At 47.8% G+C, this 15269-nt stretch overlaps 1 protein-coding gene across 1 annotated transcript in view; it reads right to left on the bottom strand.

The window, feature by feature from the left end:
- Positions 1-3104: 3104 nt before the first annotated feature.
- exoc3l1 (exocyst complex component 3-like 1) overlaps positions 3105-15269 on the bottom strand; it is a 147291-nt gene continuing 135126 nt past the window's right edge. The window contains exon 13 of the mRNA XM_038807064.1: positions 3105-4220. Coding sequence (XP_038662992.1) covers positions 4034-4220 — 187 coding nt within the window. The 3' untranslated portion in view covers positions 3105-4033. The remainder of the gene's footprint in view (positions 4221-15269) is intronic.

The raw sequence follows: 15269 nt of genomic DNA, 5'->3' as shown, positions 1-15269 counted from the left end.
CTGAGGACCTGGGTTCGAATCCCGGCCCTGGGACACTGTCCGTGTGGAGTTTGCACATTCTCCCCGTGTCTGCGTGGGTTTCACCCCCACAACCCAAAGATGTGCATGATAGGCAGATTGGACACGCTAAATTTCCCCTTAATTGGAAAAAATTATTGGGTACTCTAAATTTATTTAAAAAAAGAATGTGCAAACTCCACATGGACTGTGACCCAGGGCCGGGGTCAAACCCAAATGAAATGAAATGAGTAGGCTTCAAATGAAGTTACTGTGAAAGGCCCCTAGTCGCCACATTCCGGCGCCTGTTCGGGGAGGCTGTTACGAGAATCGAACCGTGCTGCTGGCCTGCTTTCAAAGCCAGCGAGTTAGTCCTGTGCTAAACAGCCCCTAGACAAACAGCCCCTAAACAAATCCTCAGCGTTGTGAGGCAGCAGTGCCACCGTGCCGTCCCAAGCAACAATTCTGCTTCAAAGTAGACAGTTCCTCCTGCTGGGCTAGTCGGTTTACTGCTAAATCTCTTGGCATCGTCAAAGAGAAGTGTTCTTGTTCCTTCTGTACTAATCTCCCAAGGATCACAACCTCACACAATTCAACAATCTGGTCAGGGGCAAGTGTCAGTAGAAATGAGATGGTCAGGGATGGAGAAGGGCAATGCTGTGGCAAATGTGTGGGAGGGGTCCCTGGGTTTGTGTTAAAGGACTATTAATTATAGAGGAGCCAACAGGAAACTGAATTTGCTGGGGTAAGGTTCGGGAAGAAGTGACAAGTGCACTCTGACTGCAGCACTCGATTCTTCAGTGGGCAATGGGTTTGCTACAGAGGACATAAACCTATGTGTGGCATACATGAAGTGGTTCTCTAACTAAAGTCCTGCTCTCACACTTTAAAAAAAATAAAATTAGTGTACCCCATTCATTTTTTCCAATTAAGGGGCAATTTAGCTTGACGAATCCACCTACCCTGCACATTTCTGGGTTGCCAGGGCAAAACCCACGCAAACATGGGGAAAATGTGCAAACTCCACACGTACAGGGTCCCAGAGCCGGGATCGAACCTGGGACGTCGGCGCCGTGAGGCAGCAATGCTTGAACTGTGCCACCGTGCTGCCCTCCCTGTTCTCACACTTGAAATCAGGAGTGTGTGAGCAAGTTTCAGCAATAATGTGAAAACATTTCATCAGGGAAGTAGATGACTGTTCAGGAGAAGGGGTTTAATGAGGGGTCTATCCAACGCCACTTGCTCAGTAGCACAGAGATTGGGTCCCACTTTGAACGAACATTGAAGCCAAAAATGGCCAATGAAATTATTTCAATTTTAAGAGCAGAACTGGTTTTTGGGAAGCCTTTTCCGAATTGACATTTTGTTTGTTGCATGCCTGCGTCATTAACTTGACCAATTTGAAAGCCTGAGCTCAGGTGGTCACTTATTTATCTCTATGAGAGGGAGGCTGACAGCCGATACCAAACAAAGCCGCCAATATAAACCCGTTAGGTGCAGTTCAGAGAAGGTTCACACAACTAATACTTGGGCTCAAGGGATTATCTTACGAGGAAAGGTTAGGCTGGCTAGGTCTGTATCCATTGAAGTTTAGAAGAATGAGAGGGGATCTTAATGAAATATGCAAGGTTTTGAAGGGATTTTGAAAGGATCTGTCGGAGGGTCTAGAACTTGGGGGACAAAGTATAAAAATAAGGGATCTCTCATTTAAAACGGAGTTGGGGAGTAATGTTTTCTCTCAGAAGGTCATTAGTCTTTGGAACTCTCTTCCCCACAGATCGTTGGAGGCAGGGTTATTGAATATTTTAAGACTGAAGTAGATAGATTCCTGACTAATGGTTATCGGGACTAGTTAGAATGTGGGGTTGAGGCCACAATGAAATCAGCCACAATCTTATTGAATGGCAGAGCAGGCTCAAGAGGTCAAATGGCCTACCCCCTCTCCCAATTAGCATGTTTGTATGTATGAGAGTTAACCGCCCGAGATATTCAATCATCATCAGAATCACAATTAACTCTCTGGGCCCCGAGGCGGCACGGTGGTTAGCACTACTGCCTCACGTCGCTGAGTACCCAGCAGCACGGTAGGATAGTGGTTAGCACAATTGCTTCACAGCTCCAGGGTACCAGGTTCGATTCCCGGCTGGGTCACTGTCTGTGCGGAGTCTGCACGTTCTCCCCGTGTGTGCGTGGGTTTCCTCCGGGTGCTCCGGTTTCCTCCCACAGTCCAAAGATGTGCAGGTTAGGTGGATTGGCCATGCTAAATTGCCCTTCGTGACCAAAATTCACCTTAGTGTTGGGTGGGGTTGCTGGGTTATGGGGATAGGGTGGAGGTGTGGACTTGGGTAGGGCGCTCTTTCCAAGAGCCGGTGCAGACTCGATGGGCTGAATCGCCTCCTTCTGCGCTGTAAATTCTATGATTCGATCCCGGCCCCAGGTCACTGTCCGTGGAGTTTGCACATTCTCCCCGTGTCTGCGTGGGTTTCACCCCCACCTCCCAGAGTTATGGAGGTTAGATGGATTGGCCATGCTAAATTGCCCCTTAATTGGGAAAAAAATAATTGGTTACTCTAAATTAAAAAAAAACCTCTTGAGCCCCCAAATCAGCAAGGTACCAGTTTCTTTAAAAAAAAATGTTTTTTTAATTTAGAGTGTCCAATTCACTTTTTCCAATTCAGGGGCAATTTAGCGTGGCCAGTCCCCCTACCCTGCACATCTTTGGGTTGTGGGGTCGAACCCCACGAAAACACGGGGAGAATGTGCAAACTCCACAGGAAAGTGACCCAGACCCAGAGACCAAGTGAACCTGGGACCTCGGCGCCGTGAGGCAGCAGTGCTATAGGTACCAGTTTCAATGCTGGGTGGTTGATCAGAGGGAGGGCACTGGCAGCTATCAGAGAGCATTCACGACTTGGGCTCCCCAAAATCTTGACAATGAGCTGCACTCCCCAAATGCAGACTTCCTACAGCAACTTGCCACCTCTGGGTAGGGGGCAATAATAGACACCAAGACATGAGGTGGAAAAATGGAGGGTAGGGGGCCCATGGAGGAAATGCACTGCCCCCCCCCCCCCCCCCCCCCCCCCCCTCCCCCCCACTCCCCAACCTCCCAACCCATCCCTACAGCTCACGTCTGCAGAGGGACTTAAGGCTGTAACATGGATGGTTTATTTTTGAAGCAGCAACCATGTTTCACTCATGTTTCCCCAAAATTCAGATTGGGTTGCTGACCCCAGTCATCCGAGGGAAGCCCATTTGAAAATGGCAGCTGCTGGCATTGAGGTGAATCCACCAACACCATTTTTTGGCTGGGTGAGAATTGAACCTCCAGGACTCTCCTTGGACAGGAAGTCCCAGCTTTGATGGTGAACAGGGAAATGCTTGACGTGACATTCCCGAGCTTTACTTAGTTGTGTAAATGTTTCTGCCTCTTCCTAAAGTTGTTGATTCATGTGAGGGCCTGGTATCATGGGGACCAATGGTGCTCTCGTGTTCACTCTTCACAAGGACCCCTTGACAGGGAACACTGGCAGGATATTCAACTGCGGGGCCATCACAGTCAAGCCTGGCTTTCTCTCTGAGATGATATTCACACACCTTCCTCTTTCCTTTGGAGAGCACAGTGGCTAACGATCATCAGCAGCACCCATGATACCAGAGACTTTCTGCCTGTATGGGAGAGCCACATGTCGGCTTTATCAGCTGTGCCATGGAGGGAGGATCTCTCCTATGGCCTTTAACGTGCTTTATAAATGTGACAGACTGTTGTATGCCTTGGGGGATGAGGGTTGGGAGCAGGAGGAGGGACGAATCTAATGAATGAACACCAGTGCCTCACTGACCTTTACAGCTATATTGCCTGCCTACTCAATTTGGACGCCTTTTCCCCAGTTAGGACTCCAGTATCCACGGCACACATTGGATGCATGTCCCACGGAAGCTCTGTCACGCACTGATGGTATATGGCTGCAATCGTCAGGCGGCCTCTTTCTCTGTGCCAGGGTCCTTTCACAAGTCCACAATGCGGCGCATGGACCTAGCCACATTTGACAGCAGGCAGGCAGAAGGGCAGAGTGGGGGCAGGCACCAGGATATCAGAGAAGATGGGCTGATAGTCTTCGGGTGGTGGTTGGGTATTCTGCTCCAACATCTCCAACACAGTCCCACGAACGTCTTTGGACACATCCCCCCTGATATCCAGTAGGACCGAAACATGCTCATCACTGGGAAAAGAAAATTGGGGAAAATGTTTTGTTATGAATGAACAAAAATAGTCTAGCAGAAGTCAGGTCATATACTTGTCTAGATTTGTTCATTATCATTCACGACTACTGTGCACAACATATCTACACAGAAGCATTAAACCTCTGTTCCACTAGATCAGGTTGGTTTCTCGCTATGTCAAGTGTACGCTGCTGTCCGCAGCCTCAATCAACAGGATATCTGCAAGCAGTAATGTTCAATCAACCTCCAGTCATTCTTAATCATCGTTAAATTTATTATAATCAGCCCAAATTTACATAAACCTGGGCCAATCTGGTTGTTTCAAATAAAAAATCAACACCATTTTAGGCGCAAGGATAATTTAAACAGTGAAACTTGGGATCATGGGCAGAATCTACCAGTTGCTTTGCAGCGGATGGTGCTGGCAGGGGCACTACCAGGGTGCCAACCTGGTATTTATTACATGGTGGTGATCAGGCTGGGGAGGGGTGCCCTGTGCGGGTGTGGAGGGAGGCCTGGGGAACTCCTTATAGTGAGTTGGTGCTTGGGGGGATTCGGGGGTCAAGTCGGGGGTAAAAGACATCAGGATACCATTTAAAAATGGCAGAAAATGGGGCTAAGTTGGCCTTGTCGGCGGGATTCCTGCTGAGGCCCCCGATCTACCTGGATGGGCGTTAGATTGCAGGGTGTTTCTCAGCGCCCCGAGCACTGGGAAACACCCAGCTAATCATGCGCTACGGGACTCTGTCCCCATTTGGTTAGATTGCGTCCAATATCTACTTTCCAGCAGCTACCCATGGATCGTTCCCTTACAGGAAATTGTGGCGTAGGTTTCAGTTCCCTCTCTTCAACAAAAGGTTCATCCCAAAACATCTCCAACAACGTAAATGGCCTATCAACCAAACAGTGCCAGGGTTCTCCAGAGCTGGAAGTGAACCCACCATTTGTGCACCTTGCAGCCATAAAGCCGGATTATCTTCTATAAGGTATAATACTCTCCTTTATAGAAGCACTTGACTTCCGAGGCATTGCCACATGAGATTCACAAGTAATATACTGAAAATGGCGGTGGTGAAACTTAACTTTAATTTAGGGGAAGAAGAGCAGAATGGGTGGTAGTGAGTCAGCAGCCTGATGACGATGACCTCAGCCATTTGGCACAAGCTCCTACAATTAATTTCACACCTTCTTTCCCTCCCTCCCTCCCTCCTCCCCCGTCTCCTCACACTTCCTGTTTGCCATGTTTTGTTCATCTCACCTCCTGGGCCGTCTCCTGCCATTGGGTGCTGACATTGGGCTCTGCTCAGAGTGAATCATCAATGAATCAGAACTGAGGGGCATATGGAAAGCAGGGAATTGTCCGGAAAACCTAACCCTAAACCTTTAAAATGAATGAAGAATCAATCACATTTGCTCAGAATATTTCTTAGACATTTTCTCTGAAGAGATTTCTCCCCCGAGTTGACTAAGTGACTTCAAAATAAGGGACCCTCACAGCACAGCGTATGAGCAGGTGAGCATGAGCCCCACAGACAAAGTGGAGTCATGAGCAGCCCACAGTTAGTCAGCGTGTGGGGAACGAGCCATTGGGAAGTGATTCATTTTTGCGGCAGAAAGCAGATTGACAATATAAACGGTAGCATGGTGGTTAGCATCAATGCTTCACAGCTCCAGGGTCCCAGGTTCGATTCCCGGCTGGGTCACTGTCTGTGTGGAGTCTGCACGTCCTCCCCGTGTGTGCGTGGGTTTCCTCCGGGTGCTCCGGTTTCCTCCCACAGTCCAAAGATGTGCAGGTTAGGTGGATTGGCCATGCTAAATTGCCCGTAGTGTAAGGTTAATGGGGGGATTGTTGGGATATGGGTTACGTGGGTTTAAGTAGGGTGATCATTGTTCGGCACAACATCGAGGGCCGAAGGGCCTGTTCTGTGCTGTACTGTTCTATGTTCTATGTTCTAAAGGGTACAATTCTAAAGGAGGTGCAGGAACAGAGGGGCCTGGGTGAATATGTCCCCAAGTCATTGAAGGTGGCAGGGCATGTTGAGAGTGCGGTTAATAAAACATACAGTATCCTGGGCTTTATTGATAGGGGCACAGAGTACAAGAGTAAGGAGGTTATGTTAACCTTTCATAGAACACTGTTCCAATCTCAACTGGAGTATTGTGTCCAGTTCTGGGCACTGCATTTTAGGAGAGATGTGAAGGCAATGGAAAGAGAATTTGGAATGATTCCGGGGATGAGGAGCTTCAGTGGGGAAGTTCAGATTGTTTTCCATAGAATAGAATCCATAGAATCCCTACAGTGCGGAAGGTAGTAATTTGGCCTATTGAGTCTGCACCGACCCACTGAAAGAGCACCCTGCCTAAGCCCATTCCCCTGCCCTACTCCTGTAACCCCACCAAACCTCCACATCTTTGGACATTAAGGGCGGGATTCTCCGACACTCCGCCGAGTCAGAGGATCCCTGGGGGGAGACGTGAATCCCACCCTGCCGCTCCGACGCCGGCTGCCCTATTCTCCGGCACTGTTTTTCGGGCAGTGGCGGGATTCCTGCCACGATGATCGGGAGCCGTTAACAGCCCCCCCCCCCCCCCCCCCCCCCCCCCGGGGATTCTCCAGGGCCCCAATGGGCTGAGTGGCCATCCATTTTTGGCCAGTCTTGCCGGCGTGAATCACTCAACTCACGCACCGGCAGGACCTGGCAGGTGACTATGCGGGGGCGGTCCTCGGGGGGGGGGGGCACGGTGGCCTGGCCCGCGATTGGGGCCCAACAATCTGCTGACGGGCTTGTTCCTTGGGGGCACTTCTTTCTTCTGCGCCAGGCACCTGTAGGGCTCCGCCATATTGCCCGGGGGCCAGCACGGAGCAGAGAAATCCACGCATGCGCGAAAATATGCTGGCCGGTCTGCGCATGCGCGAGATCACGCCGGCTGTTCTGCGCATGCGCGAATTCGCGCTAGCCCTTCGCGCCAGCAGGAGCGGCACCAATGTCTCCGACGTTCACCTAACCCCCAGAAATGACAAGTGGCTCAAAAGCCAAAGAGGAGGTGAGTAATTTTTGTACACCGCAATTTGTTGAGATCCGGAATGCGGTGTCTGAATGGGTGGTGGAAGCAGATTCAAAAGGAAGTTTCAAAAGGGAATTGGAGAACTACTTTATTTGGGTTTTGGAAATGCAATGCTGTACTAACTAACTGGCTTGCCATTGTCATGTGACTCTGCTCTGAAGGCTCTGCCTCTGGAGGCAAACATGTTAAGATCGGTTCAATAAAAGTCTCTCACAAAAACACGCTAATGAAGACTGCTGTCCTTATACTTGCAACATGGTATCAGAGAGTGGCAAAAAATAGATTTTGCAAACCTATAAAAGGAGCAGGGAGGGCAGCGAGAACCCAGGAACACTGAAGGTTCAACATCTGTGAATAGCTGCTGAAATGAACCAAGGAAAACAGACAAAGGCTGCAAGTGAGACAACTCAGAAAAGCACACACAGGCTGCAAGTGAAACTACTCACCAGAGAAAAGGACAAGAAAAGCACACACAGGCTGCAAGTGAAGTCACTGGCTGCAGAGAAAAAGGAAACACAGCCAAAGACTGCAAGTAATCTACTGAGTGAGTAAAAATGGCTGCATGACAATGTAAACTTTCCAATCCAATCTTCAGGCCAAATAAAAAAATGGTGCATGACAAAACTGGCAGTTTTTCCAATTACAATGGAAAAACTATGAGTTTGCAACAGACTTAATTAACTGAAGTGATAAGGTTGGTCACACTGTTAACAATCCTGACGAGGGACTGCTACAAATTGTATACCACCTTAAATCTAACAGATGAGCAAATAAAAAAGACAACAGAGATATTGAAAGCCTTGAATGCATATTTTGAACACCGAATAAATGTTATACATGAACGATATGTATTCAACACTGAAGTTCAGAGTAAAAAATGAACAGAACATCGTGGCAGCAATTTAGCTAGCAGAATCATGTAAATTTGGACAGCTAAAAGATGATCTGATTAAAGATAGATTGGTCCTACGTGTGTGAGAGCTTGGTGGGAGCAAGTCTACTAAAAGTTGAGAAACTAAAGCTGAAGAATGTGATAGATATGTGTCAAAATGTGGAAGTTGCGTAACAACTGCTAGAGCATATGTATGGCAGAGCAGACCAGAAGATACATTATGCTGAGAGACAGTCCGAGCTGAAAGAGCAGGGCAATCACAGACAAAGGGCAGGATACAAATACTGCAGAGTGCAGCAAGCACTGGAAAAGAAGAACTGCCCAGCATGGTAAAAGCTGTGATTTAACTGTGAGAAGCAGAACCATTTCGCTCACAAGTGCTTGGCAAAACAAATAGCAGAACCAACCGATACAGATGGCCACTGCCGAAATTTCAGCAGACGGGTCTGATGAAGAACTATACACAGTACAACAGGCTGGATCATTTAAGTCTGTATGTGACAAACTGTTTGTGACTATCGCCATCAGGACCACAGAAGAAAAGTATGAAGTGGACAAGAAGTGTCAGATAGACACAGGTGTGTCATGCAAGATAATGACATGACGATCCAAAAATGAGGTCCTTGAAAGTAAGACTGATGCTATATGATGGCACAGGACTCCTACAGAGAGGATGAATTAGTTTGACAGCCCAATGCAATGCAAGAAGGAGGATCACAAGTGCGGTACGGTAGTGCAGTCGTTAGCACTGCTGCCTCACGGTGTTGAGGACCCGGGTTCGATCAGGCCCCGGATCACTGTCTGTGAGGAGTTTGCACATTCTCCCCATGTCTGCGTGGGTCTCACCCCCACACCCCAAAGATGTGCAGGGTAGGTAAACTGGGCTCGCTAAATTGCCCCTTAATTGGAAAAAAGAATTGGTACTCTAACTTTATATAAAGAAAAGGAGGATCTCAAGTTCCAGATCATAGATAGCATACAACGGCCGCTCATCTCAGCTGGAGCGAGTCTAAAGTTTTGACTGGTAACTCTGAATGTGCCAAAAAAGAGAGGGTTGAAAAAGACCCCAGAGGAAGGGAAAGAAAAGTGTCCAGAGAGAGGGATGACAGAAGATGCTAGAGAGAGGGAGACAATGTTCAAGTAAATCACAAGATGACTGCCGACCATGTCAGTACAATGAAATGCACAAGCCACAGGTAGATGTTCTATAGGAAAATATTCAGATCAGAGCTGAACTGGAAGATTCCAGCCGAGTATATACATTGAAAACACACAATAAATCAAACCCTTCAATGAGCCAAGCTGTATGAGAGCTGGCCGAAGAAATTTCGGAAATGACACAAAGGGACCAGCATTAAAAAATGACACTCAATTCCACAGTTTTTAAAAAATAAATTTAGAGTACCCAATTATTTAGTTTTTCCAATTAAGGGGCAATTTCACATGGCCAATTCATTTACTCTGCAACCCTTGGGTTGTGGGGGTGAAACCCATGCAGACACGGGGGGAGTGGTCAAACTCCACATGGACAGTGACCCAGGGCCGGTATTCAAACCCAGTTCCTCAGCGTCGCAGCTCAATTCCACAGTTTGCAATTCAAAGTGGGTGTTGAAAAATCTTAACCAGATATTCAGGAGCAACTGCAGGCGTCTACACTCAACTGGCAAAGCTGTTCTTTCACTGCAATCGGCCAGTCAGGGAGAAGGAATATCTTCAGCCATACTGAATACTGAACTACCATTAAAGTTAGAGGTCCACAATTCCACAATAACCACAATGAAACAACAATTAATGAGGCAACAAGGCGACGGGGACGACACTCTCCAGACAAACAACATCACCCGAAGAACAATCAAGTCAACAATCATGCATTCCATTGAGAGACCTGCATGATTTAATTACTATGGGTGGGATTCTCCCATGTCCACATCAGTGGGGGGGGGGAGGGGGGGGGGAGGAGAAGGCCAAAATATCATTTTTACACTGGTGTGAAATGATAGCATGATGTTCTGACTCCCACTGGAGGCTGGCATGAAACAGATTTGCATCCCGCTAATGGAATGCAGATGAAGGGCCAATTGGAATCTCCTCCCCCCCCCACGCCTGAGTTTCCGTGATGCCAGTGAAAAAACATGATAGACCAGAATACATCTGGACAAATATGATGTGCAAATGGCAGGACTTGCATGAAGGTCTGGGGCTACCTCTGGAATCTGGGATGAAGGCCAGAGACCCTGGACCCTGGAACACCGCAGGAGTGGGTGGGGCGAGCATCCTCCAGCTTCAATGTGTTTGAGAATGTCCATCTTCTTTCTTCAATGGTGAGTCAGTGATGTTGAATGCCTTTTTAATATGGCACCCAGGTATGATGGTGGGATGCGTGCCATCAAGCCCACCCTGCCACGGAAGACAGCACAAAACCCCTGGATGCATAATTAATTACACCCGGAATGGGAGATAGGGTATGGTTTCCCATTGGCCTTTGCAGCGGGAAACACTCCCCCATCCCTGTCGTCTGGCGCTGTTGGGAGTCTATGAGTGGAACTATTTGGTAACTCAAAGAGTTCGAACAGGCGTGATTGGCCTCCTTCTGTGCTGTACAGTTCTATAAGATTCTGAATCAACCGGAACAGAAGTGGATTCACTTCTTGCTCGTTCTTTGCTGCACCACCCCCTCCCCACACTGATTCCTGGCTCTCTATTGGCTGAAATTTTTTTACATCTTTAACCATTTGGCCTGTCATATCTGTACTGGCTTTTCTCCTTAACCCTGCAAATTTTATTTTTCAGGGAATAATCTAATTCCCCTTTGAACGCCTCAACTGAACCTGCCCCCACCACACTCTCAGACAGCGCATTCCAGATCCTAACCACTCGTTGTGAGAATAGTTATTCCTCATGATGCCATTGCTTCGTTTTTGCTGTTGTGGCAGTCATTATCACCCTAATGTGAATGGACTCTTAAAGGGTGGTCGTGGTTCCACACATATAACTACTCCCAACACAGATTTGTGGTCACCGAGAGCTAGTTGGGGAATCACTGACCCACAGTGTCTGCTTTTCTGTCCAGTTAATTGAATGGACAGAAAACCATTTGTTACAGAGCTGCAGATCCCAGTGAGTGACAGCCAACTATAGAGTCTGACCTTCAATAGAATTCAGACAATGGCAGGCCCGCTCACCCATGGTGCTCAATCATGCCATTCGGCCGAGCTTTGCGCTGCAATATCTCCTTCTGTGCATTGCAACAGCCACGTGGCAGAGGTTGAATACTCTTCTTGTACACAAGAGGGCAGTAGATGCAGCGAACTAACACCAACAACAACAACTTTTTTTTAATAAATTTAGATTACCCAATTATTTTTTCCAATTAAGGGGCAATTTAGCGTGGCCAATCCACCTACTCCGCACATTTTTTGGGTTGTGGGGGCGAAACCCACGCAGACACGGGGAGAATGTGCAAACTCCACACGGACAGTGACCCAGAGCCGGGATCGAACCTGGGACCTCAGCGCCGTGAGGCGGTTGTGCTAACCACTAGGCCACCGTGCTGCCCCGCAACAACAACAACTTAAAATTACATCACGCATTTAATGAAATAAATAGCTCCATGGTGCTTCCCAGAAGCATTGCAGGACAATGTATAACACTGAGCCACATAAAATAATATTAGATAAAAGCAAATTACTGCAGATGCTGGAATCTGAAACAAAAACAGAAAATACTGGACAATCTCGCAAGGCTGACGGCAACTGTGGAGAGAAAAGGGAGCTAATGATTCCAGTCTGGATGACTCTTTTTGTCAAAGATGATAATTAGATACAATGACCAAAAGTTTGGTCAAAGAATGGTTTAAAGAGGGAAAGTGAAATAGAGAGGAGGAGAGGTGTGGGGAGGGTATTCCAGAGCTTGGGGCCGAGGCAAATGGAAGCAGGGCCACCAAATGATGGAAAGATTACAATTTGGGATGCACAAGAGGCTAGGATTAGAAGAGCACAGATACCTCGGCGGTTTGTGGGGCTGGAGGAGGGGACAGAGCGAGGGAAGAGCGGGGTGAGACCACAGCGGGATGTGAAAACAAGGATGGGAATTTTAAAAATGAAGAGATTGCTCGATCAGGAGTCGATGTCAGTCCGTGAGTACAGGGGTGATAGTGGAACGGGACTTGCTGGGATGTTAAGACATGGGCAGCAGAGTTTTGGACAACCTCATGTTTACGAAGGGTAGAATGTGGGAGACCAGTCGGGTTATAGAACAAAGAACATACAGTGCAGAAGGAGACAATTCGGCCCATCAAGTCTGCATCGACCCACTTAAGCTCTCACTTCCACCCCATCCCCGTAACCCGATAACCCCTCCCAACCTTTTTGGACACTAAGGGCAATTTACCATGGCCAATCCACCTCACCTGAACGTCTTTGGACTGTGGGAAGAAACCAGAGCACCCGAAAGAAACGTACGCAGACACGGGGAGAACGTGCAGACAGTGACCCAGTGGGGAATCAAACCCGGGACCCTGGCACTGTGAAACTACAGTACTAGCCACCTGTGCTACCATGCTGTATTATGGAATAGTCAAGTCTAGAAGTCATGAACGAGGGTTTCAGCAGCAGATGAACTGAGACAGGCGAGGCTGGGCCATGTTGTGGAGGTGGAAACAAGCTGTCTAAATGATGGCACAAGTATGAGGTTGGATGGGCGGCATGGTGACGCAGTGGCTAGCACTTCTGCCTCACGGCGCCGAGGACCCGGGTTTAATCCTGGCCCCGGGTCACTGCCCATGTCAAGTTTGCACATTCTCCCAATGTCTGTGTGGGTCTCACTCCCACAACCCAAAGCTTGGCAGGACAGGTGGATTGGCCACACTAAATTCCCCCTTAATTGAGAAAAAAAAGAATTGGGTACTCTAAATTTATTTTTAAAAACAAGTTTGAGGTTGGAAGCTGATTTCGGGATCAAATGGGACACCAAGGTTGTAAACAGACTGGCTTAATCTCAGGTTGCTGCCCCGAAGAGAGATGGAGTTGATAGCTAGGGAATGATGTTTGGTATGGGGACAGAAAACAGGAGCTGTAGTCTTCCCAATATTTAATTGGAGGAAATTTCTGCTCATGAAGAACTGGATGACAGATAAACTGTGGATAATTTAACAACAGTGGAGGAGTTGCGGGATGTGGGAGTGAGGTTGAGCTCAGTGTCGTCGGTTTATATGTGGAAACTAACTCTTGTGCTTCTGGGTGATGTAGGATGTGGGGTGGCGGAGGTGCAAGGATAGGTCCTTGGGGGACACCAGAGGGAACGGTCTGAGAGTAGGAAGAGAAACCATTGCAAGTGCTTCTCCGGCTGCCATTACATAAATAAGAGCAGAGGCAGGTGAGAGCAGTCCCACCCAGCTGGATGACAGTGGGGAGGCGCTAGAGGAGGATGGTGTGGTCAACTGTCTCAAAGAGAGGTCGGGAAGATGAGGAGGGAATGTTTAGAAGTGTCATAGTCACCCAGGATGTCAATTGTGACTTGAGCTATTTTAGTACAGTGGGAGGGGCAGAAAGCTGACTGGTTTTAAGTTGGCCCCAAGTTACATGGCAGCATTTCAACCGTGATCCTGTAGAGAATAAACAGACTGGTTGGCTAGTTGCCTCGTTGCTGTATTGTAATTGTCATGCGATTCTGTGAAATACGGAGAAGAACATGAGGAATTGGAGCTGGTGTGGTGCATTCAGCCCCCTGAGCCTGTTCTGCCGTTTAATATGATCATAGATGAGCTTCAACCTCGATCCCACCTTCCGGCACTATCTCTCTATCGTTAATTCCCTCAGTATATAAATCTATTGTCAGCCTTCCATATGCTCAGTGACTGACCATTAACAGCCCTCTGCAATCGAGAATCCCAATGATCTCCAATACGTAGAGCAGAGAAATTTCTTCTCATGTCCATTCTAAATGGCCGATGTTTTTATCTGAGACTGTGATCCATTAGTTCCAGACTCTCCAGCCAGGGAACCATCGACCCTGTCAAGATCCTGAAAAGCTGCAAGTGTTTCATTGAAATCAACTCTCATTCTTCTAAACTTTGGAGAGTAGAGGCCTAGCCTACTCAAATCTCTCCGCAACACACAATCCCGGCATCCCAGGAATCAGTGCCATTTGGGAGATGGTAGCATATTAGTAATGTCACTGGACTCATAATCCAGAGGCTCAGGCTAACTCTCGGGGGACATGGATTTGAATCCCGCCATGTAAATTGGTGGAATTGAAATTCAATTAGTAAATCTGGAATTGAAACCATTGTCGATTGTCATAAAAACCCATCTGATTCACTAATGTCCTTTAGGAAAGGAATTCTGCCATCCTTACCCAGTTTGGCTTACTTGTGACTCCAGATCCTGAGCAATGTGGGGTGACTCGTAATTGCCCCCTGAAATGACCTCGCACGTGACACAGTGGTTAGCACTGGGACTATGCCACTGCGGCCCTGGGTGCGAATCCCGGCCCTGGGTCACAGTCCGTGTGCAATTTGCATTACATCACATTCTCCTGTAATGCACGGCCTTCCTACACCAATGAGAGTGAATAATGGTCAGGGTCAGGCTGGACTGAAATGTCCACCGTACTCAAATAGACTCCTAACTTACCCTCACTGTTCCAAGTCAAAACTGAGGGCAGCACGGTGACACAGTGGTTAGCACTGCTGCCTCACGGCGCCGAAGTCCCAGGTTTGATTCCGGCTCTGGGTCACTGTTCATGTGGAGTTTGCACATTCTCCCTGTGTTTGCAAGGGTTTTGCCCCCACAACTCTGAGATGGTCTGAGAACATGCACGAACAGACTCAAAGACAGCTTCTTCCCCGCTGTTACCAGACTCCTAAATTACCCTCTTATGGACTGACCTCATTAACACTACACCCCTGTATGCTTCATCCAATGCCAGAGTTATGTAGTTACCTTGCGTTGCCCTATTATGTATTTTCTTTTATTTCCTTTTCTTTTCATGTACTTAATGATCTGTTGAGCTGCTCGCGCGAAAAATATTTTCACTGTACCTCGGTACATGTGACAATAAACAAATCCAATACAATCCAATGTGAAAAGTA

This window comes from Scyliorhinus canicula, chromosome 9, assembly GCF_902713615.1.
Source record: "Scyliorhinus canicula chromosome 9, sScyCan1.1, whole genome shotgun sequence".
Taxonomy (NCBI): Eukaryota; Metazoa; Chordata; class Chondrichthyes; order Carcharhiniformes; family Scyliorhinidae; genus Scyliorhinus; species Scyliorhinus canicula.
Note: the sequence above shows the minus strand (reverse complement) of the source record. Positions and strands in the feature narration are given on the sequence as shown.